This window comes from Selaginella moellendorffii, unplaced genomic scaffold (genome assembly GCF_000143415.4).
Source record: "Selaginella moellendorffii unplaced genomic scaffold, v1.0 SELMOscaffold_8, whole genome shotgun sequence".
Lineage (NCBI taxonomy): Eukaryota > Viridiplantae > Streptophyta > Lycopodiopsida > Selaginellales > Selaginellaceae > Selaginella > Selaginella moellendorffii.
Genome location: NW_003314269.1, coordinates 1,600,927 through 1,625,258, shown reverse-complemented (window position 1 = coordinate 1,625,258; position 24,332 = coordinate 1,600,927). Strand labels below are relative to the sequence as shown.

Here is a 24,332-nt window from a genome sequence, read left to right as displayed (position 1 = left end):
TCTTTAGTCCCGTGAGCACAAGAATTGCTACTATTGCTTCTTGCTCGTGGGTGTTTTGCATTTCCAGCCTATATGGTTTGATCTGTACAAAATGGATAAAAAGGAAAAAAAAACCTCTGTTTTGTTTGATATCCCATCCAGTGGTTTGAAGCAATGCGGGACAAGAGGATCGAGACCATTTGATCCAAGAGCTCTGTATCGGATAGGAAGAGATCTACTATTGTTTGTACAAGCGATTGGACCCACGAGTCAGAGCTTCCAAAAAGTGATTGTTCAGTTCTATCTGATCTGTGGATAACTTATCGTCCCGGCTTGCGCAGTTCGGACAGCAGAACCAGAGTCCCGGACGAACTAACTCGCGCAGACGCTGACGATGGCGACGACCCGTCCGCCCAGAAAAGCTTTGGATCGATCATCTCACCTCCAGTGCTTCCACGCAATCGCATTCGATGGTTCTTGCAAGCGCCCAAGAACGCCGTCCACGCGACGCGAGTCGGCTCAAACGGCATCGTCTCCAGGAGCTGCTCCGCGCGTTTCAGCTGTCCCCCGCGAGCAAGCATGTCCACCACAATGCAGTAGTGCTCCAGGTTGGCCGACAAGCCCCTGTCGGCGATCATCGACAGGAAGTAACCCCTGCCGGCTTTGATCCAGCCGGCATGGCTGCATGCCATGAGCACGCTCACCATCGTCATCTCCTCCGCTTCCACCCCGTCCATTTGCATCGAGCAGACGAGCTCGAGTGCGTCGCGGTAGCAGCCATTGAGCGCGCACGCGCTGATGATCGCGTTCCACAGGGGCAGCTCCTCCGCTCCAAGCTGCAGCGCGTCGAAAATCCTCCTCGCGCGATCGACCATCCCGTTCTGCGAGCAGCAGGCGATGATCGAACACCAGGTGATGGCGTCCCTCTCCGGCATGAGCTCGTGGATGAATCTCAACGCGGAGTAAATTTGCCCCGCATGGGCAAATGCTGAGGCCATTGCCGTCCACGAGACAAGATCCCTCCTTGGCATTTTCAAAAACAAATCCTCCGCTTCATTCACTCTCGAGAACCTCGCATACGCAGCGATCATCGCGTTCCATGCCACCAGATCCTTCTCTCGCATGGAATCGAAAACTACGCGCGCGTACTCCAAATCCCCTCCTTGGGCAAATGCGGTAAGCATGATGGTCCATGTCACGACGCCCTTCTCCGCCTCGCCCATCGTCTCAAACAGCGCTCTCGCCTCCCGCAGCTCGCCATAGTCGACGTATCCCGCAAGCACAGCATTCCACGCCATGGGCAGGCGATTGGGCATCCGATCCAGCAGCGCCCTCGCCTCCGCCAATCGCCCAACACGACTCAGCGCCGCGATCACGATCGTCCAGGACGCCGCGTCGCGAACTGGCATCGAATCGAAGAGCTTCTTTGCATCGTCCAGAAGCCCATTGTGGGCGAATCCCCACATCATCGTGTTCCACACGATCTTGCTCCACTCGGGCATTTTGTCAAACAATCTCTTGGCCTCACCGATTTCCCTCTTCTCCGCATGGGAGAGAATCATAGCCGTCCACGTCACGGTATCTCTCTGGGGCATCTTGTCAAAGGTTCCCCTCGCGTTGGCGGTATCCCCTCTCTGGGTATATGCCGTGACAAGCGTTGTCCACGACACTACGTTGGGCTCTGGCATCTCGTTAAAGATCCGGTGTGTCGATTCCAGATCCCCTTCCCGAGAATATGCCGACATCATGGCATTCCACGACGTGGCATTGCGCTCGGGCATGGAATCAAACATGCGCTTACTCACCCGGAGATTCCCAGCCAAAGAATATGCTGCTATCATGTTGTTCCACGAGGCCACATCGCGCTCGTCCATCGAATCAAACAGCTGACGTGCCTCGACAATCCTACCGTTCTGCGCAAATGCCGCAACCATGGCATTCCACGTCACCACGGTCTTGGTTGGCATCTTGTCAAAGATTCCCTTAGCCTCGTCCAGATGCCCAGTCTGGGCATATGCCGCCACCATGGCTGTGGACGCGACGATGGAATATGCCTGGGGCATTGCATCAAAGGCCTGCCTCGCTTCTTTCAGAAACCCATTTCTAGCGTAAGCTCCGATGATCATGTTCCAGGAGAATACATTGGGCTGAGAGATGGAGTCGAAAGTTCGTCTCGCGTCCACGACACTGCCAATCTTGCCATAGACTTCGATGAAGAGATTGGAGAGGTACCTGTCGTGGCGGAAGTGAGTTGCCTGGACGCGGGAGTGGAGGAGCCGCGCATCCGCGAGATCGCCGCAGCCGCGGATCGACACTGCCAGAGCTCTCTGCCGCTCATCTCGCTCGGCGAAGTCTTGGAGCGCGACCGTCTTGGCTTGATCTCCATGAGTTGCCATTCCATGACTACACGAACTTTAAAACTTTCCACTCCCGGGACTACACACGCAAAAACGTTTGGTTAGCGCCAAGATAAAGAACTTCCATAGCTTTTGTGTTCTATACCTCGTTCTAGCAGCTGCTTTGTAAGCTCCCATCCAAGCTTGGAGAAACGAAGACACCAAAACAAACGTCTCAGTACCAGAATCCAGAACCACGAAGCCTATCGACAAACAGGCAAGACCACGAATGCAAGCCCAAGATCTAGAAACTAAGAACGTGAGTTAAAGAGTTCTCCAAACAATCACGCCACCGGACTAGCGAGGTGGAGAGAGCTAGAAAGATGGACAAGCGAGAAAGGGAGGAGTTAACAAACATGGTATCCTAGCTGCGTATCTCGCCGTCTTCGCCGACCTCCCCGTCCTCCAGTTCCTCGGTGCTCCGCCGCTCCCGCTTTTGCCGTTTCGGCTTGGCCTCGGTATCAGAATCAGAGTCGTGGCCATGCTGGGGAAGAAGCGAAAATTAGAGACTGAAAGTTCCTGGAAAATAACCGACGCTTACCCTCCTTGAAGATCGTCTGTGCTCGTGTCCATGCTTCCGGGATTTCCTAGCCTCGTCCCTGTCATCTCTGTCGGATCCATCGTCGCTGCTTGCGCTCCTGTGACGCCTTCTGTGCCTCTTTTCTTTGTCACGGTCCCTGTCCTTGTCCTTCTTCTTTTCTTCTTTACTGAGCGCTGGTTCACCATCCTCGTTACGATCCTTCTTGCTGCTCTTGTCTTTCTTCCGCTCCTTATCTTTGTCGTCTTTACTGTCTTTATCTTTGTCCTTCTGGAACGAGGGCAAGTGAGTCCAGCATTACCAAGGATACCTTATGCACATACCTTTTCCTCCTTCTCTCGCTTGCGATCTTTTTCCTTGAGTTTCTGTTGCAAATGAGCTACGTGCTCATCGAAAAGCTTTCTCAGCACCACCTCGTCATCAATAGCCCTGCAGTATAACTCGAAACCGGTAAATTATTTGAGAAGATTCTACACGTACCTAAACTCCACCGTCTCCTGTAGCAACGGTTTGGACTCTTCCCAGTTAGATGTAGCCGTTATTGTCTGCAAGAAAATTTCATTAACTTTCCCAGCCAATCTATCACCGGAAACCTTGTTTGATCGGAGTAGAGTAGAGAACTCCTCAGCTAAGCGTCGCCGTTTCTTAGCCTCCTTTTCTTCTTTCTCCTTTAGTCGTTCGAGAGCGTCTTCAAAAGCTAGCTGTTTTGCGTGTTTGTGTCAGAAAAGAAGAGAGAAAGACTGGAAAGTTACTCACCTTTATATGCAGTTCAGATATCGCCGTCAAGTCACCTGCCTCGGCTAGTGCAGCCTTGAAATCGTCGTAAGTGGTTGTCGGTACCACCGTAATCTACAGATGATAATTGATAAATACAAATTACTATAAAAAGAACCGTGCTACCTTTCCGACCTTCATGATGTCTTTGATCTTGGCCTTGTCTTCGAGATACTGTTCAAAAGAAAACGTTTCATTACAAACTAAGATGGACATTCTGACTAACCAGCTTGTCAAGCTCCTCCAGGACATCCATAAAAAGTTCCTTCGGTGTCGAACCCGACAGATTCGTACATATTGCCTGATAAGCAGGATGCTCTTTGATCTGCGAAGAAATCGTCAAATGTTAAACTGACGCAAATTTTTTTTACCTTAGCTAAGTAGTCTCGCCATGGGCACCTTGCAACCAATATTCCTGCTGCTTTGTGAAATTCCAAGAGACTTCTAAACTCGTCCCGATTCTTACGCTCTTTCCGGCGTATTTGTTCCTGCGGAAAAGCCAACATTATTATTAGAAGCTAAAGAAAATAATCTCTATCCCAACCTTTTGCATTTTCTTTTCTTCTTCCTCTTCCTTTTCCAAATCACGAATATATTCCTTCAAAATTCACAAGTTCGTGTTAGTTTGCACTTAAAAAAATGTAGCGAGAACCTGAAAGACTTCTAAGCGGTCCATTTTATCTAATCGGCTCCAGCGCTCGTCGTCATCGAGTTTATCCTGAATTTTCCTCCAATGGGAATTTACCTATACATACAGTGAGTAAGAGGATTAAAGCACCACTACAAATACCTTAATAAAATCACAGGACTCGAGGTAACTTCTGAAGTCCGCGCGACTTTTCTTTTTCTCCTCCCGAGCCTTGTCTCGCTCCTGAAATGCAAATGTCAAATAAAAAACGAAAGAAAACTCAATGATAATTTACTTTGCGCTCCAGGTCCAGCAAATAGTCGTCAAAAAGATCTTCACGCTCTCGCTCTTTATCCACGGCATGAAAACGTGGGTCACTTTCAAAAAGAGATACGACCTTGCTGTAGAAATAAAACGTTATGTAAAACAAAGCAACCAATTAAATCTCCTGACCTCCAACGCATGGCTGATGTCAACTCCTTGGATTCCTAAAGCAGACACAAATTGTTGCCGAGGCAAAACATGTAAGCTGACAGATACCAGAGCAACAAAACTTACTTCCAACATCTTTATAAAATCTTCACGTGCTTTCTTTTGTTTTAAACGCTTTTCTTCAAGATCCAACTTTTTTCTTTGCGCAAGATACTACGAGATGGCAGAATAAAACAGTTTGATACAATCTACAAAAATTTAAGGTTACCTCGTTGAAAGCTTGCTTGCGTTCACCTAAAGATTTCAAGGCACCATACCGTTTGTCATTTATAATTACGCGCATAGCCTGAAATATAGTAAATGTTAAATTTCATGTTAGCGACGAAGGAAAAGTTATCAAACCTGATCCCAGGTCCAATCGGATTGAACGTGCATGGCTTCCAAAAGTTCTTTAAAGGCGCTTTTTGCCTCCTGAATATGAAGTTAGAAGCAAGCTTGCAATCAGCAGAGCGTACATTTTTTGTCGCATAAGAAATCAAAGGCTCCTCCGTGGAAAATGACTTTCCCTCTGAAACTGGAGCAATATTGATCTTACCAATCGATGGTAACGATTTTTTTGCTTCCTGAGGATACTCAAACCTCAGAATACATAAGAAACCGCATTTACTGCCTACCTCCAGATCCTGTTGTGTCTGTTGTGTCTCCTCGGTAGACTCAGCAGCGTCAGCGCCAGACCTACAGAACATCAGTGAGTTTTAACGGATACAAACCACCAAATGAACATACCCTGCAAGAGGCGCTGGAGACGGGATTCCTGTAGCGGCAGGGGTGAGGGTCTGAGCTACAGGAGCTACAACAGGAGACGAAGGAAGAGGAGAAGAAAGTAAAGGTGACGGTGCCGATATACCGGGAGCAGTTTCCATCTTAGCGACTCCCATATATCCCCTATCCGCCTGCTCGCGAGCTACCTGCACAAAACAACAATGTAAAAAGCAAAGGATGAAAGTCTGAGACATACTCTCATTTCCTCCGGCATTGTCCATGTAGACTGCCTCGTCAACTTGTTGTAATAATATCTAGAAATCGAAGTGCTCATCAGCATTGAAATATGCAAGAAAACCTTATTAACTTACTTTCTGCTATCAGCAGTCACGAACTCTTTCCAAACAGTTGAAGCATCAGCTCGCTAAAAGGGAAACACACAAACGTAAGTCCCTGAGAGAAAAAAACTCAAGAAAAACTTAACCTCGGTCGGAGTCATCAACTCGTCTGGCTTTTCCCAGCTCGACTGCTTAGTCCGCTTATTGTAATAATACCTTCAGGGCAAGAAACCAAAACCATGAGTAAAAAGGCCGAGAACTCAAACATTTAAAGACCAACCTTCTCCCGTCAGGAGAAAAATGCTCCTGCCATTCAGAAGCTCGCTGTAGCAGCACCGATAAAAGCAGAAGCAAAAAACAAATCAGCACTCGCACTAAAGTAGCGGGGATCAAAGAACAACTTACTGATCCTGGAGGTGGTACGCCCGAATGCAGACCTTGTGCCATACCATTGTTAGTTTGTCCTGCGTTTACTGGATAAGACTGAAGAAGCTGACCCGGATTCCCGACCTGATAAGAGCCTGGATACGCATTGCCTTGTTGAGGAAAGGGAACGGCAGATCCATACTGCGAGAGCGAGCAAAAGAACAGAAAACAAAGGGAAGACATAAGATAAGAGAAAGAGCCAAGGCAAACAAAACAAAAGCAAAGCATACATACCATTCCAGGAGGTCCTTGAGGAGGTCTCTGTGGCTGAGCGAAAGGACCTGAGGCCTGATTGGGACGCATTTGCATTGGGGGAGGATAGGCAGCTTGCGAAGACATGGGGGGCGGGACGTTGCTCATCTTCTCGGCTCACAGCATTGGCTGCAAGCAATCCAAGGACGCGGACGGAAACCTAAGCTCCAGAGAGAGATCTCTAGGCGCGGCGCGAGTCGCAATACACACCTGGAGATTCATAGCGCCCGCCCCAGCTGCCCAGCGCCTACGCCGATCATGCTCCTCTTCGCGCGACTGATCTCTCGAGAAAATTAGGGCTCCTGCTCTATTCCTTAGTATATTCCCCTTTCTTCTTCCAATAGATTTTTTTAAGCTGGACACACACAAAGAAATATAAAGAGAGTGGAGACTCTTTCCCGCGCCAAAACTGCTGTGTTCTAGATCGCGCCAGCACAGTGCTACAAACTAAAAGAGTCTTCGAAACAAAAAAGCCTGGCAAAACTGTGAGGAGCTCATACTCAAAACTCAAAACGATCGATCGATGGTTCTCTCCTCTTTTTTTTCTTCTTTTTTGCTTGTTGTCGTCGTCGTCGGCTGGGTGCTCTAAGCCACTGGAACCTCCGCGAGGGGCGAGGATGGAACCGTGGAGGCCTTGGAGTGCTGCTGTAGCACCTGAACGGCTTCGTCCACCTTGGAGGCCAGAGCCTCGGGAGTCTCCAGTAGCACAAGCAGCTCCGAGTTGTCCATCTCCAGCAGCATTCCAGTGATCTTGCCCGCAAGATCAAACTGCCACCATCAAAGCAAAACCTGTGAGCTCCGCGAAACTAAAAAGCAAGAGATGGTACCTGGTGTGTCCGGACGAGAGGGAAGAGACGCTCTCCCAGTAGCTGCTTTTGCTGCTGTGGAGACGCCGCCGACATCATGCTAAGAACGTCGTTTCCACCCATGGGCATGTTTCCAGGGACCATGAGCACCGGCCCGCCCGCTGCTGCTCCATCCCGAGGCCTGCCATTGTTGACATATTTCATAGCCTGCCGTGGTCGTTGCTGCAAAAAAGATTTAGAACTTGAAAGATACACACACACTACCACACTCAAAAGAAAAAAGAGAAACAGTACCTGTTGGTTTCTTCCGTTTTCTTTGTAGCCGCCAGGCTGAATGGCTTGCGGCTGTGGAATCTGCAGCTGTGGTATTTGCGCAAGCGGTTGTCCCCCTGGAGGCCGGTTCCTAACCTGTCTCTGCTGCCTCTGCGCGTTAGGAACCTGCATTACACCAAAAATGTAAGAAGAGATGCTTAAAGGGACTCCTTTTTTATTTCTTACCAAAGCGTACGGTGGCAAAGGTTGCAGTGATGGCCTTCCTGGTGGGGCTAGCGGACCAGTTCTCCATCCGGGCCTCATGACAGGCTGATACATGAGGCCTTGCCTTTGAGGTACCTGTGGCAAGAGCGCAGGAGGGGCAGCGTAGTAGACTGGAGGATAGGCAGCTGCAACTTGAGCACCGGGGGGAGGCATCAAGCCGCTCATGCGCTGAGCATACTGCTGCTGAAGCTGAGCTTGCCTTATCTCCTTGCGCTGGGCCATAGCAACATATATCGGCTTTCCATTGATCATAAGGCCTGTAAGATCACAATCACATTCAGTAAAAGTTAAGCACAGGACAGAAACATACCGTTTGTCTCTGTGGCTGCCCTTGAAGCTTCTTCTGGCGACGTGAAGCACACAAAACCGAAGCCCTTGCTGATGCCCTTCTCATCGCGCATTACTTTTGCTGACGTGATGTTGCCATAGCGAGAGAACTCCTGCTTTAGAGTTTCATCGTCTATGGAATCATCGAGGTTTTTCACATATAAATTGGCTCCCTAAAAGCGAAAGCACGTAAGTCTATAATGAAGCATCGTAGAAACAGGAAAACAATGACAAACCTGATACTTCTGGAACTGTTCCATCCGTTTCTCTTCGAATTGTCGGCGAAGTATCTGCTCACGTTCCGCCTTCTTCTGCGCCCTTCCGACGTATATTGTTCTGGATCCTGCCGAGCAAACATGTTAAAATGCACCTCAAAGGCCAAGAAGGCTTACCAAGTTGGCTGTTGTTCATCGTTTCAACCGCTGCCCTTGCAGCCTCCGGGTCGTCAAAATTCACGAAGCCAAAACCTTTAGACTTGTCGTTCTCGTCTTTCATTATGACCACGTTGGTAATGACTCCAAAAGTCGAGAAATGCTCCTTGATCTCTTCTTCCGCCATTTCCGGGTCAAGGTTCTTGACGAAAACATTCGTGAATTTGGTCTCGCCGGTTGCTGCAAGCCTGTCACTCCGCTTCACGAACTTGGCCACGAACCTGAAAAACAAAACCCGGTCAGAAGAAGATGAATGGCGAGCCTCACAGAAAACTCACACTTTCTTTCCGACTAGCTGCATCCCATTGACCTTCTCGATTGCGAGGTTTGCAGCTTCGTCCGTTTCAAAGTGGACAAAACCATACCCCTTGCTTCTTCCATCTTGATGAGCAATCTTGCAGGACAGAATCGGGCCAAAGGCAATGAAAGTATCGTGGAGGGCCTTGTTGTCGATGGACTCGTCAAGGTTCTACTCACAGACCATGTGTTAGCAAAGCATCCATGGCTTTAGTGAAAAAAAAAAGCCTTACCTTGATAAAGATGTTCCCCACGCCACTCTTGCGCGTACTGGGGTCCCTGTGAGACCACATTATCCTGATGGTCTTCCCATTGATGGGCGTGTAATTCAAGGCCTCCATAGCTCGCACCGCTGAGCATTCAAAGAGACGACGATTCTAAGCGACCAGAAACCAAAAAGGAACAAGAGAGCACTCACCATCGGCGCCAGAAGAGTAGTTCACATATCCATAGCCAAGGGACCTCCTCGTCACGGCATCGCGGCAGACGCGCACAGAGGTAACCAGGCCCATCTGGGAGAAAATGGTGAAGAGCTGAGTCTCCGCCACAGTCTCGTCCAGATCTCCCACATAGAGCGAGACGCCGGAAGGAGCAGCCACACCTGGGACGGCAGGAGGAGGAGGAGGCGGCGGCGGTGACGTATCCGCCGGCGCCGCGGCAGCAGCAGCAGGGGACGCCGTCGTCGCCGCCATCACGGCCGCCATGAGATGGATCGATCGATCGCCGCCAAGGCCCGGAGCCTAGCCTCTAGGGTTTTGAGGCAGCTAGAACTACAGTATAGTCTTCCCTCCACACTTGGTTTATCACTATAGCCCCGTAAGCGGCGGGCCGTGTCCGTTCCTCTGGCGGGACGAGATCTAGACCGTCGATCAACACATTCCGGAATCTTCGCGCGTGGAAGTACGTTTCCAAGGATCAAGGAATGAAGATGAAGCGCGACACGACGACCGATGACAAAGAAAAAAGAAGAAAGTTTAGAAAGGAAGAAATTTTTTTTGCTCTTCGTTTGATTACTGTGGAGGATACGAACTTCCAGTGTCAGCAAGGAGGAAAACGAAAATTCTGGTGACGAACCTTCACACAGCTTCTCCAAGTAGAGCATCCATTTCGTCGATTTCTTCCGCTTCTTCTGCCGTGGTTGGCTCCTCCTTGACGGTTCTCGAAGTCAAGAATGCCAGTGCTGCCTCCTCAGTGACATCGCTGTTTGGAAAACTTTCATGGATGAACGCACAAAAGAAGGAAAAAAAAAAACTATACCTGTCTGAAACTTCTCCTTTGGAGATCAGTGTCAACTTCCTCTGGATCACTGCGTCCCAGAAGTCGCTCAAGCGCTTCCCTTGGCACTTGTCAGCTAGCACACGAAAGAAGTCGTTGAATTCTTTGGATTCCTGGAGAAAACAAGAGTTTAGCTCCGAAAATGTTGCAGACTGCATGCTTACCTCTTGCATCACGCAACCACTTCGGAGAGCGGCTAAGCAAGTCAGTGCTTTGTCGTAAGTGTTCCCTTTGTACGAGGAATCCAAGAGATCGATGATGATTTTCTTCATTCCTTGTATAGCTTTCCCGACCCATTCGTCACTGTCCCGACGAGCTAGTAGCGTTTGGAAGTCCTGGACTGGGTTTAAGCTTCCAACTTCCTCGACCTGGCGTGTAGCAAAACTGTCGAACGAGAGACCACTGCCCGAGGTATCCACATCCGGCTTTGCTTCCGCATCATCGTCTTTAGCAGCGGCTTCGATTCTGTCTTTCCAAAACTTTGTCGAGTTTTTGGTTTTCTGCGCATACCACCCGATTCTGTCTTTCCAAAACTTTGTCGAGTTTTTGGATTTCTGCGCATACCACCCGACTGAGAAAAACGAGGGAGACAGAAGCACAGAGCCTCACCTGCACGTTCACTAATGTAAATTGGCTACAAAGTCCTTGAAGTTTTTCAATATGCTCCGATGAAAAATCTGGTTCTATGACTTTCTTCAGAGTTTCGTCTAATTGAGGTACCAATGCGTCTGGGTTTAGTGATTTCAAATAGAGAAAGTGGTAGAATCGCTGCATGCAATCATAAAATAAGTCAGGGAGCTTGGTATATTGGTCTACCTGTAAAACTGGATTGCTCGTTTTCTCCGGTTGCAGGGACTCGACGCTGTCTGAGGGCGAAAGGTCGAGCATCTGAACTAGTAAATCAGTAGCTTCTTCTTGTTGCTTTGAAGGCAACTGGGACGCAGGTCGGTCATCAAATGATGCAAAGCCAAACTCACGAATATCTTCGGCAAATGGCACGATGTTGAAATAGAAAGAATCTGCCTACAAATCGCAACACCGGGTAAAATCTTGCTGAAGGACAATGACAAAAACTTACGATGCCATCTTCGAAGGATAGATTTGGTGTCAAAACTCCCATCACAACATTTCGTTGTCCTTGTCTCCAAACACACCGGACTAAGGCCACCATGTTCGTTTGTTTCAGAGCTCGTGCAAGAGCGGATATTGCAAGAGAAGCTTTACGATTGCCAGGCTCCGGAACAAAAAGATTCGGCTCCTTCATATAGTAGTGCCTACGTTCGCACAGTTAAAATCACGTACGAGAGGGAAAGAAAAATCCATTACCTTGGAATATTGGCAGCTTCTGTGAATCCTAGGAGCTTTACTCCTTTGTCAGCAGTGAACTTGAGTGAGAGTTCCATGTCTGGGGTCACAGGGATAAGCTGCTGACCATAGTAGTAACCCTTTGCTCGTTGTGCTTTCGGAATGGACACTGTCGGGTCGTCACTGCTTTTGTAATCAGTATCCATTTTCACAACGTGAGTCGCAAGCGCATCACTTTGGGGTGCTTTGTCTGAGTAAACCTTAAGACTAGGAACTCTTTCTTGAGCGGCTTTCTTGTAAACCCAAACCTGGAGAAGCAGAAAAAAAAGAAAAAAAAAAATTAGAACAAAACACAGTGAAACACCCAGTACCTTAATTCGTGCACCTGGTGTCATCTCCATATCTCCTCGGTAGAGCGTCGTGGGAGTTACTGTGCGAGGCTTTAGAGCTCCAAACAAGCACAGAGGACTTTCCACGGTTGTGACTTCTCCGTGCGTCCGAGACGCTAAATTCTCTAGAATCTCCGTGCTCTCCGAGCCGCTTTCACGCTTTTCCTCGTTCATTCTGAGTATAGCCGCGTCGAACTTCACTCCATGGTCTTCCATTTTCTCTGCGATTTTCTCAACCTGTTCCATCATACTCATACCTTCCATTGGCTCTTTTATCGGCGACTGGGCATCGGTTATAAGGCAGATCCGCTTGTTTCCTTTCTTTCCATCTCCATACTTTTTGAAGATCATATCTGTGGCAACAACGATGGCATCGACATCTGTAGTGGTGCTTGTTAAGAAGAACGGAAGTATCAAAGAAACGATCACATAAAAAAAGGATACAGTCTCCTGCGTAGCATCCCCGGGGAAGCGCTCGCAGCTTCGTCACCAGCTCACCATCGACAAGCGTAATCGGTTCGCTCACAATGCCTTCGTATGCTTCCCCAACTTCTCGTCTAAGATCGTTATCAGTCTCTGAGAAGAGAAAGAAAACCTTCTCAAGATTTTCTAGGAAGATCCTTAAAGCTTACCTTCCATGCCAAAGAGAACAAGTCCCACCTCATCGTTTTTGTGATTGAATAACTGGAACGAAAGAAATTCAAGGAAGAATGAGCAAAAAATTCTCATAGAAACTTACCTTCCTTTCCAGCACAGCTGCCGTAGCTTTAGAAACGTGATGGAGATAGGGATGCATCGACGGAGACACATCGAGAACAAAAACTAGCGATTCCTGAGCCAAGAAGAGATCGCTATCACAAATGTAAGCTAGAAACGACGCAAGAACAATCGGAGCTACCGATCGAGGAAGAACACACCTTGCTACGGGCCATAGAATTCGCGCCTTCGAGATTTAGGGTTTTTCAAAACCTTGAAGAGGAAGTTTAGCTCAACAAGGGGCCGATCCCAGCCGTTGGCTCCAGTGCCACATCCGGGCCGTCAAACACTTATTTCTTTCAAAACCTCGGTTTCGTCTTCGCGCATTCTTGTGGCTTCTTCAGGGCTTGAAGATCTGAGCGAGCTTCTCAGCGCTTCCCTTGCAACCATCCGCGAGCTTGTTCGTGTTCTTGGCTACCAGCGCCGAGATCTCGGACGCCATCGACGCAGCAGCGCTCTGGGCCTCGCCGGCGCGTTTCCTCACCACGAAGAAAGTGTTATCTCGGACTTCTCCGGCCTTCCTCGCGATCTTTTCCATGGACTCCAGCATCCTCTGCTGCGCCACGCTCAGCCTCTGGTTGGAAGTTTGCATCGCTTCTCTCAGGAACTGCAAGCTCCTCCCTTTGAACTCGTCGGCTTTCACCAGGATGCCGTGCATTGGAGGTTTTGCCTGCTGCGACGTGTCCTGGAGCTCGAGCTTCTCGAACTGCCAGCTTGGGACCGGGATGTTACTGTCGTCCAGATCCTTGTCAACGTGAACCTCAATCCCTTGAGACTCCCATCTCTTTCGCGCTTCCTCTAGAACTTTAGCGTGAGCCATTGCCTTCTTTGCTTCTTCCTCGGCCCAAGTTCTGCCCAAAGAAACCATCAGAACGAGGAACAAAAAAAGAGGAAAAGTTTACCTTGCAAGGACGAGAGCTTTCTTTTCTACTTGGGTCTCCGACTTCACATTCTCCAGCGTATCCCGCTCTTCTTCAATCTCGGCCAGAAGCTTCTCCATTCTGTCCCGCTCAAACACCACCTTTACTTTTTCCGAAGACAACCCTTGCAGAAGTTCATCAACCTCAAGCCGTGCTCGAGACAGAGCTTCCTTTGCAGCGTCCAACGAGGCTCTTTCCTTCATTACGCCGTACTTTTCTTCTTCTCTTTCACTTTTCAGCTTCTCCAGCTCTTCCCTCAATCTCTCGGCCACTGCCTCAGCTTCGACCGTCAACTGCCTCTGTCGATCCAATTCTTCACGAAAAACAGCATTCGCTTCTTTCTGTGCACGAGCCTCTAGTGCTATCTCAGCAGCCACCGCCTTTTCCGCATGTCTTTCAGCTTCTAGACGCTCAAGCTCCTCGCCGATATGCTCTGATGCCTCACCAGATGACAGTGCAACCGCTGCCTGGCCCGTAGTAACGGGTTTATGTGGTTGAAACAGCCTCGTGTATCCTGCCAAAACATGTCAGACCAGAAATGGAAATAGTTTTAGCTGAAGTACCGAATGCAGACGATATAATGCTTCGGTCGCCCGCAGCAACATCCGCTGCAATAGCAGGCCAAACATCCGTATGAATGTTATCAATGTCGATGAACCTTTCTTGCAATTTCTGCAAGTAATATCAACATCAAACAAGCAGCCTTCTTGAGCTCAAAAACAAACTCACATTTCGATTTGCGACCGGAAGACTATGATTTTCCACGGCAAACTTCCAGCTTATAAGATCTTGACGTGACAATGGACTGCAAAAACTTGCACGCATTAAAACATGTGCTGGTGGCCCGTGCAACAGCATTACCGGTCAGGAAGAAAATGGATCGGGCCATCACTATCTGGACCCCGTGATAGCTTACTGAAAATAAGCCCTGCCTCCGCCAGGCCTGCTCAAACGTCCACTGTCAAACGAGCGTCTGGTACGAAGAAACTGTAACCTTGTATGAATGGAAAATCCGGATCCTCAGGCGAAACATCGTCGAACGCAGCTTCTGTAACTTTTTCGATATACATTGCAGGAGAGACTTTAGCACCCGTATTTCTGTGAGATATATACGTGAGAACTTAAAGAACTGAAAAGCTGGACAGAATACCTTGCCAAGGTTCGATTTGCTGCAACAAGCCAGCGAGCGTACTCTCTTCGGGTACAGATAGTAGACGCTCCAACTCCTGGCTCCACAACCTGCACGAACGAAAATGAATAAAAACAAAAACAAAACAAGAAGAAGCAACGCACCTTAAGAGATTGTAGCGCAGAGAGGGCCTGTTCTTGGCCATGATCTACGACAGGTGCGATCAATACACGTCCTGATGGCAATGCAGAAGGCGCAGATGGAGCAGGTATGACAATTTGCCAAAATTCAGACTCCGATGAAGGGGAAACTTTATCTAGCGAAGACGTGATCCTACTGATTTCATCCTCCTGGGATGAAACCATATCAGCTGCATTCTCCACGGGTGTTGCTCCAACCTCGGAGGAAGAGAAAGGCTCATCCTGCTCACTCACACTCAAACCGGGAGACGCAGTCACCGACTCAACCAGCTCAACCTCCCTGTCTGACTCCTGAGGTAACGGTACCTCGGCACTATGAACAGCAGTGTTAGAGTCCTCGGTTAGATCCACAGAGGCCAACAAGATGTCGGGCTTCTCCGATGATACGAAGACTTCGTCCTCGGACGGCAAGGCAACCGGGACAGACGACTCACTGGAAACGCTCTCTGGTTCTTCAGGACTGCTACTCTCGACTGAGTACGTGGAATCGGCTGTTCCGGCACTCGACTCGGGTGTGGCATCTGAGTCGGGAGACTTCAGATCATCGGAGACTGAATCGACGGCTAAGTCAGTAGCAGGGGTTGACAAATCCTCTCCAGACTGTGTGTCAGTACGGGATAGGTCTTCGCCGGTATTCTCGTAACCAAAGGTTGAAGCAGCACCACCAGATGCAGGAGAATTGACCACCCCAGCCTCACTATCTTCAATCGTGTCACTTGGAAAAGAAACCTGACCTGTGGTTGTATCGGGTTGATGCGGAGTAGCCACAGGAGCATCCGCGGCAACCTCTTGCTCCTCTTCCTCCTCCGCATTCTCAGTCGATTGGACATCCACTGGGCTTTCCTCCTCATCGTCGACTTCCTGAGCAGCCTCACCCTCCTTGACCTTACTCGATTCTGTCACATATGTTTCCTCGTAAGCCGGTGGTGGTGGTACAAGATCCACCTTGCTTCCTACACCTGCAAGTTCGAATCCATTACGATGAGAAAAGCATGAGGAAAACGAAACGAACCAACCTCTCTTCCAACACGCATTGGACACCAACGCAAAACCAACTGCGAGAGCAACGCCCGCTCCTACTTGCAAAAATCCTGCACGAAAAGAATCACTGTAAGCATCGCATGCACAGGAAATAGAGAAAAAGGTACCTGAGAGCTTCTTTCGCTTGCCATTATCCAGAAAAGACCATCCGGCATAGGAATCCTTCCCTGGCTCCTGTGCCCACGAAGAAGAAGAGGTGCTCGGCCCATCGTCGCCGCTGGACTGCGCACAGCAGTAAATGCAAGGTAGCCTGGTGCATCTCCTGGATGGATTCGCGGATAGCGATGTTGCATGCTGGTGCTGGCATCCTAGATACGATTTCGCCGGCAGCAAGGAAGGAAATCCGGGGAGAGCTACCGCCATATTTCGGAAAGGAAGAGGAGGAATCGGATGCAAGAGGAAACGGGAGCTCGAGCGAGCTACAAACACATCTGCGAGCGCCGCGCACCAGCAATTCAGTCGCGGCGATGCAAGAAAGGAGGGAGACTCACCGGATCTAAGCCAGCGCCTTGGTCGATCGAGAGCTCCTCTCTCAAACCCCTGCACAAACCCTAGGAACTGTACACAAAATGCCACATGTTGGTGACGTGTATGGCCACGCTGGCACGTTTAAAACGACCATCGCCTTTTGTGTGGCGCTACTTGTCCAAAGCCTGCGCTCTCCAGCAGATTGGCCTACTTTAAATTTTTTTCATGCTTTCTTCGAGAAAATCGCGTGCTTGCTTCTCTTGTCCCATTGTCTTTGAATTTTTGCTTAGCTTTGATATGGTAGTCACGATGAAATAGATAGGAATGAATACGTTTGATCGATCGAGCTTATATGGTGAATTCGTTTCGCTCAAATGGTGATCTCCTTTGATCGATCGAGCTCAAAACCGGATAACAAAGAGAAAGGTTTTTGGTTTTAAACAAAAGACAGAGAAACACATACCAGGATGAGATACTGCGATTCATCAGCTAAGAACTTTGCTCGTCACCATGGACTAGCAAAACTCAATGCCAAAATCGATGAAATCAAACACGGGATCAGCTCGATCGAAGTTTTCATCCGTAGTATATCTCCATACCAAAGACGAAGGACAAGAAATGAAAGAGTGCTACATACACGCTCTTGGTGACAATGCAAGTCATCCCGGCAGCTTTGGCAGCTTTGGCAGCTTGGAGGCCAATCCTACTGTCCTCGATGACCACGCAACTGGATCAAACATCAACGAAGTTTATGCAAATATCAAGACAAAACAAATCTTCGAGGAAGTGGAAGAAATGGTCGCTCTGGCGGCCAAAGGCTCGACTTTGGTGAGGTGGTGAGCATCACTCGGACACAGCCGAGAGCCGTTGCCTTTGCTATCCGCTCAAATCGTCGATGAAGGAGAAAGCCGTGAAGTCGAGATCGAGCTCGCTAACTTCGATGTCAGCATGATCCATGGAAGAAGAAGAAGATTAAACCAGCAAGATAGTTTCTGTCAACAGCATGAAGCCACCATGACTGTTGCGAGTTTTTCGAGCTGGACTCGAAACAAACCCAGTGAACAATCGCAGAGTTCATCGAACAAGGAGTAAAACAACTTTAGCTATTTCTTTTGCAAGCTTCCAGTCCAAAGTTCTTACCCTTCCTCTATTTCCAGGCCCAGAGAGTGATAGTTCCACACCTCTAGGAAGGCAGCTAGCTTTTCCTTTGCATCTACCAAAACATGTCCTTCTTGCTTCGCATGAAGCCCGCACAGCTTGCAAACTCCACAACTTGTCCAAGGGGGAACCGAAACTCATTCCGGATGTTCGTGGGCAAATCCGGCACACCCTTGAATATCGTATCCGTGGATGCAACAAAGCACTCCTGCCCTTCCAGCCGACTATACTCTCTGAGCTCTCCGGCATATCCGATGCATGCCTGAAACCACACCCCCCCACTCCCCTCGTCGTAGTTGACGCTCAAGCCGGCAGCCAGCGTCACCGTGTCCAGCTTCATGATCTCCCTCACGTTTTCCTTGAGCTTGTCGAAGGATTCATTGTAGAAGGCCACCTCCACAACCACGATAGGAATCTCCATGGAGCTGACCTCGGGCTTCCTCGTGTAGAGGACGTTGTCCACCATCTTCTTCATGCCGTTTGGGAGGCTCAAGAGCATGTTTGTCCAGTGGCAAACTGTCTTGAAAGTCGGGATGCCCATGTCGAACACCTCGTTTTGAAGAACAGCAGAGACCCAACCCTTGATCGATGCGTGCACGCCGGTGTTGTCGCCGCAGATGCTCACCACGCCTCCGCGAGGGTCATACTGTAACCCGTAGCGCCGGACCACATCATCATCCACTAACCTCTCGTATTCTTCCGCTTCCACTCCAGACGCGCAGTGAAAGGGGCCTCTCTTGTAGAGAGCCAGGTCCCTCTTCTTCGAATAGATTCTGCCATGCGTAGTCTTGCAAGCTCTCAACAGCTTCTTCGAGGCGCTCATGGCAATCTAGTCACTTTCTTCTTACTTAGGTTAGGGTTTCTCAGGTTGGCGGTTTTTAGCCATCACTTGCGATTCCTGGTTCACGCCTCAGGTTGACTGTTCACCTCTTATACGGGATAACGTTTTTCTGTGCCGTTTTTTACCGCTGGTGTTGCAGACACTCTTGTCAAGACTTCCAACTCCTAGGAGACGAAGCTAGACATGAGAGATGAAATGGTCTCTGGTAATTTCATAGCTTTTGGAAGCATGGCTTTTTGTTTTTTGGAAGAAAGACCCGCCTTAATATCCATGTCAGGATAAAGCATGATGCATTGTTTCACGATGAAGAATTTTCTCCCGAGGAGATTTGCCGGCTTTGCTTGAGGTGAGAATTTGCTGACTGGCACTGGCACTAAGTCTCTTGTTTTTTCTTTTCCCCAGTTTGCTCCCCAAGAAAAAAAGCTTGCAAGATTCTGACCGTCTTATCACGTAGCTCGTTTTGAGACTTTTCGAGAGAAGTTGTCTTACTTCTTAGTTGTTTGGAAGCGCTCATCCACGAACACAGCCGGCACTGAATGATTTGTTTTTTCATCCTTCTCATCCAAGCTGCGTGATACCAACAGCCGTCAGCACTTTGGCTACTCCGCTAGGAGTGAATTCCATGTTTGTACAACTTGAGGGCGTGAAACTGAAGAGATATGCAGAAGCTATGATAGACAAGGATGATCGTCTGAATATAACATCATAGCTATATATACATGATCAAGAGACATGCCTCTAGCCTAAACTTGGATCAGCGGAGTGGCACTACTGCCACCTAGGATCATGTCATAGAGAGCGTATACCTCACCAGAAACTCCTGACTCCCTTGATATCTGCACAGCAGTACATTCAGGTTCGTGATGCTGTGCTCTCGACTCAGCTGGTTTTCTACAGCAGTGGTCTTGTTTTTCGTTTCTAGCTACTGTACGAGGCAACTCTATGCATGTGGCTCCTCTCGCTCTACAGCTTGGCTGTGGACGCTATCGAGCCTTACCTAGGCTGGTGGAAGTCGCGAGAACGTCTTCCAAAGAAAAGGTTTACCTAGATCTCTTATGAAACAGCAGGGAAAGTGTTATTGCGAAATCTTCGCACGAAAGGAACTTTTGCCATGCCAAAGATCATCCACAACCTTAAGATGCAAATGTGGAGTGACGAGGTAAAAGCCTTGCTTTTTCAAGTATGCAAATCCGTTTTGTTGGACAGGATCTCACCGATCTCATGGAAGAGACACTGGGAAAAACCTCATCTGAGAAGTATAAGCAGGAGGTGCTGTCCGGTAACTTGGATTGGACTCCACTCGGCTTTCAAAAGCTGAGGATCAACGCTGCAAAGTCGTGCATCAAAGTTCGGACGTAGCAGTTGTTTGTCAACCGGAGAAAACAGCACCTTGGATTGGACTCCACTCGGCTTTCAAAAGCTGAGGATCAACGGTGCGAAGTCGTGCATCAAAGTTTGGACGTAGCAGTTGTTTGTCAACCGGAGAAAACAGCACCATTTGCTGCCTCCACAGCTCGTAATAACCAGTAGAAGAAGTAGAGGAAGAAAGCTCTAGCTTCCAACCGAAAGCTGTAAGAGAGTAGAAGCACGTACCTGTTCTTGGGTGGGAGAGAAGGCAAAACACCCCGTTTGTGCGGCCGAATCCTCGGATGCAAATCTCCAGGGACAAACAAGAGGAGAAGCTGTTCCTTTGTAGAGTGGCGGTGCTCGGTGACTGGTCCCAAGTTATATCTTCTTTCCCCTCAATAGGTAGAGGTCCCTTGTAGGAGCCATCAAACCCGTGGCTCATGCTCGCGAGAGGATGGAGCAAATCCACAAATATTTAGCAAAAGACTAATAAAATGAGAATTTAATTATGTTGTACACTAGAAAGAAACTGTAAGAGATCAAATAGATCACCTAGGCACTCAAATCCCAAGACATTGCTTGGAATAATAGCCGCATTCCCCACCTCATGCAGTACTGGGTTGAGAAATTAATCTCTCCCATATTACCTACACAAATGTATTGACAAAGATATTTATAAAATTGAATATATTACTGCAAAGTGATTTCTCTGGTACGCAAGACAATGCCATGTGTCATAAGTTTGTCCCCTTTGATAGATTTTAATTCCACTTGAAAACATAGCTCCTTAATAAAAAACTTATTAGTGGATAATCAAAATTTAAAATTAGCTAACCTTTAGCTTTTGTAGACCACTCTATCACTTTACACTCAGCAAACTCTGGGAAATAACCACCTTTAATATCAATTAATTTTGGTGAGGGTTAATATCCACTATAAAATAAATATAAATATAAATTATAACTGTGATGTACAAATTGTACAGTTACAATGCTATATATTAATATTAGTGTAGTGGGACTTTGGTAGCCATTAAATTGGTTTTAATCCGGATCATTCTCTTCTGTATATAAATTAAGGTTTTTAGGCTAATTGATATACACATTTCTTGTATTCTTTTTCTATATTCCATGCACTCATATTGGTCGAGTTGAGGAGCAATTTTGATTGTCCCTGAGGAGTGTTAGAATTTGGGATTTTGGGTTAAATTTAATTTTTACATTGTTTAGATCTCTCTTTTCTTATTGTTTTTGGGATTTTGGTTTAGATCTAATTTTTGTATTCTCTAGATCTCCCCTTTTTTTATTATTTTTCTCAACTTCTTATTTTTTACTCTTTCCTTTTCCTTCATCTTCATGGCAAAGCAGTAACGTCTTCCTCCTTTGACTTTAGAGTAGCAATTGGTGCAATTGCTTAATGCTATGTTATTGTAATTAAACAATAAGACTTAATTGATAACAACATTCACAGTGTGTGGTACAACTCTTTTTGCTATTACTGCCAATCCTTGCGTTCGGCTAGAGTTTATTCATGAGAATCTTGGGGATGATATATACCATTGGTTCAATCACTTCACGATGATTGCCATATATCATTTCTAGGATGATGCTTAACATTTGCATGAGTTTCCTACGTGTCTTAAAGGGACGATGCTGCAGTGGTATAATAGTTTGAGAGCAACCATTTGTGCAAATTAGAGTATTTTTCCAGACATTTTCAAATACACATTTGGACATACTAATGATTATGATAATGCCTTCTAACAATTGCATAATTTTTATCAAATGCCATTTGAGTCAATGATGGAGTTTAGCATTTGTTTTTAAAGCCTCTTACTTCGTGTGGAGCCAAATATGTCAAAGCGGATCAAGTTAGTAATGTTGTGGCTAACATTTCATCAAGATTTTGTAAGACTTGTGCATGCATTTACTCCAGCCACCTTTGTTGATGCCCTTTGTCTAGCACAATATTATAAGATGTCACTTCTTTCACTTCTCACTACATGTGTTTTAGCTCCAATTCTTGTGAGAGATAGTCTTGTTCTAATAGAAGTTGATGCTACTGCTGCCCAAATTTAAAGACAAAGGGCAAGGACGTGGTCATGGCTGTGATGTTCATCCTTGGGCGTGTGATGAAGTTGGTCACACTTATCGGTGTTGTCGGCATTTTCCAGATTAGCGACTTCCATTTCTTGGGTGGAGACCTTAGTGTTAACAATATTCTATTAGTGTTGCTATAGTGGAAAGTCTAGACATTGAGATGTATTTGAGAAATGAAGAGTCGTGCGAGTAAAAGAAGGACCTTGTGCAAATAAGTTAGTGACCCTTCATATATCTTTCGGAAGTATTATTAAAAGGTTAACTCGGCACCAGTTCATCCAATGTTTACTTTCCAAACTCATTTTTATAACAAGAGGTTTCTTATTATTCTCTCTATATTAGTTGATACAAGTTTGAGTTTATCTTTTATTGCTTGGTTTATTGACACACATTGCTGTCTACATTTGCATTATATGGCAAAACCAATTTTCATTCTTTATGGTAATGGCTGTATATATACATGTGCACGAGATGAGGCAAAGCTAATTGTGCATATGGGTGATCTTGAGCTTGAGCTACAGTCATTACGAGTGGTGTTGAGTTAAGCTTTTGACCTTATCTTTAGTATGGATTGGTTGTGGCACAATCATACCAAGTATGACTTCAAGGTTTCTTCTTCTTGTTTCATACTTCTTGATATTTCTTCCATTCCTCTCACTTTTATAACTTTTCATCCCTTTGATTTTACCTTTGCTTCCATCACTTTTGTCTCCATTTTACTTCCTCCTAAGTTTTTATTTTATTCCTCTATTTCTTTTTCTAATCCCTCTAACGGTTTTTATGTTGCAGTGGTTGACTGACTCATGAAGGAATATGCCCATCTCTTTGAATTTGATTTATCATTTGGGGCCAAAATTGCAACATGTCATCCTATTCCAATTAGGGATGTTCATTCAATCAAGGTTTCTATTCGTCATTAATGACCTAAAGAAATCAAGATTTTACATGCAAACGTGAAAGAAATGTTTGAAAAAAGAGTTATTCGAAAGTCGTAGAGTCTTTAGGCATGTGAACTTCATCTTGTGACAAAATCTGATAGGAATATTCATTTATATATCAATTATTATCCATTAAATGAAGTAACAATCTTAGATGTTTACCCTCTTCTTCACAATGCTGATCTCTTGGATTGTCTAAAGAGAAGTTATTGGTTTACCAAGTTCGATGTTGCTTCTAAGTACTGGGAAGTACTGATGGCTGAAGAAGATATTTCTAAGACTGTTTTTCATATATTGTTTGGTTTTTATGAGTTCTTGGTGATGCCATTTGGTTTGAACAATGCTTTAATAAGGATGAGGTTCTTTGCAATATGCCTGAGATGATTGTTAATTTCATTAATGATGTCGTAATCCACTCGGAGGGGATATAAGAAGAGCATGACCCTGATATTCATAAAGTGTTGGATCAGTTATAAGAAGTTGGTTTAAAGTTGAAGCGGTCAAAATGTGTGTTTAAGTCCAAGGACATAACTTATCTTGGGTACTGTATTTTTTATGACAATTTGCAAGCTAATCCTGACAAACTTGTGGCTGTTCGAAAGTTCCTTACTCTAAAGTGTGAATCATGTGCTGTGCTTCCTAGGTAAAGTGTAATATCTCGATCGTTTTGCTGATCATTTTTCTAATTGCACCACACCATTGCAAGCATTGCTGAAGTTGTCAATGTTATCTTTCATCTGGTTTATACACACATTTGGTTGACCTCCCATGGTCATCAATTCCTGTCTTAAATTCATGAGCATTAGCCTCAACTATATGAAGGTGATTTTGTGACTCCTTTATTGTTTCGGAGTCTACATTTTTCCCGTGATTTTGGAGGAATCCCACTCACAAACTCCGTAAGTCCTATTTTGGACTTAGGGACTTACTAGCCCCAAAAATGGCATCCATGCCACTCAACCATTGCACTTGGTCCAAGTGCTTCACATGTCCGATCCCATGACTGACACCCCAAGGTACTACTGACATATTAGCCCGCTACACTAAAGCCATGCCTATTCACTTTGGTCATACCGATGGTCTGACACCATCTACATCACAGCCCCGTCTCTCAAAGACTGAGCCATCCGTCCATGAGTGATCATCCCAGATCCACTCCCTAGCATCCTTAGGATGCCCGCAGGCATGAGGAATAGCCTTCCCCAATATCCCTTTTTTGGTCCCCACCAAGTCCCTTTCTACCCATGGCCGTGTTCACCAACATTGCCACTAGATCGAGGCCCACATGCCCGACCACTAAATCCCATGATCCTCTGGGACTTCCTCACCACACGGCTGTATCTTTGGTCACTACACCAGAGGACTACTCCTCTTTCTTTTCATAGTCTGGGCCTTTGGGACAACATTTCGGAATACTGTGGCCTTATGTGAGCCTCATGGGTACTCTCCCCGCCTTCCACCTTTGGGTGCTCTAGCCATGGGCTTAGAGCGAGGTTCTATTGAGCCACACCAGGTATCCAAGTAAGTAGTGCCACCCACACTT

At 46.9% G+C, this 24,332-nt stretch overlaps 5 protein-coding genes across 12 annotated transcripts; all 5 read right to left on the bottom strand.

The window, feature by feature from the left end:
- Window positions 1–203: 203 nt before the first annotated feature.
- On the bottom strand, window positions 204–2,809 carry LOC112345269 (pentatricopeptide repeat-containing protein At4g02750-like). Of its 2 annotated transcripts, XM_024671618.1 has the most exons (4): window positions 2,732–2,809; window positions 2,482–2,518; window positions 2,212–2,415; window positions 204–2,166 (listed from the first exon to the last, which is right to left on the bottom strand). In XM_024671618.1, exons 3-4 carry the CDS (start codon window positions 2,373–2,375, stop codon window positions 300–302), a joined length of 2,031 nt encoding a protein of 676 aa, XP_024527386.1. In that variant the 5' UTR covers window positions 2,376–2,415; window positions 2,482–2,518; window positions 2,732–2,809; the 3' UTR covers window positions 204–299. The 2 variants fall into 2 exon arrangements, with proteins under 2 accessions (XP_024527386.1, XP_024527385.1); XM_024671617.1 differs by having other exon boundaries at window positions 204–2,415.
- On the bottom strand, window positions 2,619–6,833 carry LOC9635348 (pre-mRNA-processing protein 40A). 5 transcript variants are annotated; one of them, XM_024671616.1, is made up of 28 exons: window positions 6,736–6,827; window positions 6,508–6,685; window positions 6,358–6,414; window positions 6,253–6,284; window positions 6,128–6,171; window positions 5,994–6,063; window positions 5,881–5,933; window positions 5,766–5,823; window positions 5,534–5,715; window positions 5,422–5,482; window positions 5,263–5,370; window positions 5,150–5,218; window positions 5,016–5,093; window positions 4,874–4,960; window positions 4,769–4,803; window positions 4,611–4,716; window positions 4,478–4,558; window positions 4,340–4,432; window positions 4,232–4,285; window positions 4,059–4,175; window positions 3,914–4,012; window positions 3,814–3,861; window positions 3,670–3,762; window positions 3,507–3,614; window positions 3,394–3,458; window positions 3,237–3,342; window positions 2,917–3,183; window positions 2,619–2,859 (listed from the first exon to the last, which is right to left on the bottom strand). In XM_024671616.1, the coding sequence occupies exons 1-28, from the start codon at window positions 6,745–6,747 to the stop codon at window positions 2,740–2,742; spliced, it is 2,481 nt and encodes an 826-aa protein (XP_024527384.1). In that variant the 5' UTR covers window positions 6,748–6,827; the 3' UTR covers window positions 2,619–2,739. The 5 variants fall into 5 exon arrangements, with proteins under 5 accessions (XP_024527384.1, XP_024527381.1, XP_024527382.1 ...); XM_024671613.1 differs by having other exon boundaries at window positions 6,253–6,414; window positions 6,736–6,833; XM_024671614.1 differs by having other exon boundaries at window positions 6,253–6,414; window positions 6,508–6,654; window positions 6,736–6,796.
- Window positions 6,834–6,839: 6 nt separating this feature from the next.
- On the bottom strand, window positions 6,840–9,703 carry LOC9635347 (polyadenylate-binding protein 4-like). 2 transcript variants are annotated; one of them, XM_024671619.1, is made up of 10 exons: window positions 9,342–9,703; window positions 9,157–9,275; window positions 8,905–9,095; window positions 8,588–8,847; window positions 8,432–8,538; window positions 8,179–8,368; window positions 7,830–8,125; window positions 7,626–7,769; window positions 7,353–7,538; window positions 6,840–7,293 (listed from the first exon to the last, which is right to left on the bottom strand). In XM_024671619.1, the coding sequence occupies exons 1-10, from the start codon at window positions 9,625–9,627 to the stop codon at window positions 7,111–7,113; spliced, it is 1,962 nt and encodes a 653-aa protein (XP_024527387.1). In that variant the 5' UTR covers window positions 9,628–9,703; the 3' UTR covers window positions 6,840–7,110. The 2 variants fall into 2 exon arrangements, with proteins under 2 accessions (XP_024527387.1, XP_002966972.2); XM_002966926.2 differs by having other exon boundaries at window positions 7,353–7,553; window positions 9,342–9,702.
- A 193-nt stretch (window positions 9,704–9,896) lies between these two features.
- LOC9635346 (ATP-dependent DNA helicase 2 subunit KU80) lies at window positions 9,897–12,830 on the bottom strand. The gene is made up of 13 exons (XM_024671949.1): window positions 12,810–12,830; window positions 12,632–12,724; window positions 12,525–12,576; window positions 12,337–12,468; window positions 11,875–12,272; window positions 11,525–11,811; window positions 11,277–11,472; window positions 11,015–11,221; window positions 10,808–10,966; window positions 10,363–10,698; window positions 10,181–10,311; window positions 9,998–10,123; window positions 9,897–9,936 (listed from the first exon to the last, which is right to left on the bottom strand). Exons 1-12 carry the CDS (start codon window positions 12,822–12,824, stop codon window positions 10,000–10,002), a joined length of 2,130 nt encoding a protein of 709 aa, XP_024527717.1. The 5' UTR covers window positions 12,825–12,830; the 3' UTR covers window positions 9,897–9,936; window positions 9,998–9,999.
- A 20-nt stretch (window positions 12,831–12,850) lies between these two features.
- On the bottom strand, window positions 12,851–16,501 carry LOC9635345. 2 transcript variants are annotated; one of them, XM_024671948.1, is made up of 12 exons: window positions 16,430–16,501; window positions 16,046–16,369; window positions 15,914–15,988; window positions 15,632–15,856; window positions 14,862–14,932; window positions 14,719–14,807; window positions 14,563–14,666; window positions 14,430–14,511; window positions 14,298–14,373; window positions 14,132–14,240; window positions 13,551–14,082; window positions 12,851–13,499 (listed from the first exon to the last, which is right to left on the bottom strand). In XM_024671948.1, the coding sequence occupies exons 2-12, from the start codon at window positions 16,299–16,301 to the stop codon at window positions 12,989–12,991; spliced, it is 2,130 nt and encodes a 709-aa protein (XP_024527716.1). In that variant the 5' UTR covers window positions 16,302–16,369; window positions 16,430–16,501; the 3' UTR covers window positions 12,851–12,988. The 2 variants fall into 2 exon arrangements, with proteins under 2 accessions (XP_024527716.1, XP_024527715.1); XM_024671947.1 differs by having other exon boundaries at window positions 14,862–15,856.
- Window positions 16,502–24,332: the final 7,831 nt, after the last annotated feature.

Bases quoted from the DNA above. Each gene is read 5' to 3' on its own strand.
- LOC112345269 (XM_024671617.1), bottom strand. From the start codon at position 2,375: ATGGCAACTCATGGAGATCAAGCCAAGACGGTCGCGCTCCAAGACTTC.
- LOC9635348 (XM_024671613.1), bottom strand. From the start codon at position 6,633: ATGAGCAACGTCCCGCCCCCCATGTCTTCGCAAGCTGCCTATCCTCCC. The intron at 4,961-5,015 runs GTAACCTTAAAT...GCCATCTCGTAG, and splicing joins GCAAGCAAGCTTTCAACGAG to TATCTTGCGCAAAGAAAAAA. The intron at 3,184-3,236 runs GTATGTGCATAA...CCCTCGTTCCAG, and splicing joins AGCGAGAGAAGGAGGAAAAG to AAGGACAAAGATAAAGACAG.
- LOC9635347 (XM_002966926.2), bottom strand. From the start codon at position 9,627: ATGGCGGCCGTGATGGCGGCGACGACGGCGTCCCCTGCTGCTGCTGCC. The intron at 8,848-8,904 runs GTGAGTTTTCTG...TTTGTTTTTCAG, and splicing joins CAGCTAGTCGGAAAGAAAGT to GTTCGTGGCCAAGTTCGTGA. The intron at 8,369-8,431 runs GTTTGTCATTGT...TTTCGCTTTTAG, and splicing joins AACAGTTCCAGAAGTATCAG to GGAGCCAATTTATATGTGAA.
- LOC9635346 (XM_024671949.1), bottom strand. The intron at 11,812-11,874 runs GTACTGGGTGTT...CTGCTTCTCCAG, and splicing joins CACCAGGTGCACGAATTAAG to GTTTGGGTTTACAAGAAAGC. The intron at 10,699-10,807 runs GTGAGGCTCTGT...TGGTATGCGCAG, and splicing joins TTACATTAGTGAACGTGCAG to AAAACCAAAAACTCGACAAA.
- LOC9635345 (XM_024671947.1), bottom strand. From the start codon at position 16,301: ATGGCGGTAGCTCTCCCCGGATTTCCTTCCTTGCTGCCGGCGAAATCG. The intron at 14,808-14,861 runs GTGCGTTGCTTC...TCGTTCGTGCAG, and splicing joins CTGCGCTACAATCTCTTAAG to GTTGTGGAGCCAGGAGTTGG. The intron at 14,083-14,131 runs GTACTTCAGCTA...ATGTTTTGGCAG, and splicing joins CATTATATCGTCTGCATTCG to GATACACGAGGCTGTTTCAA.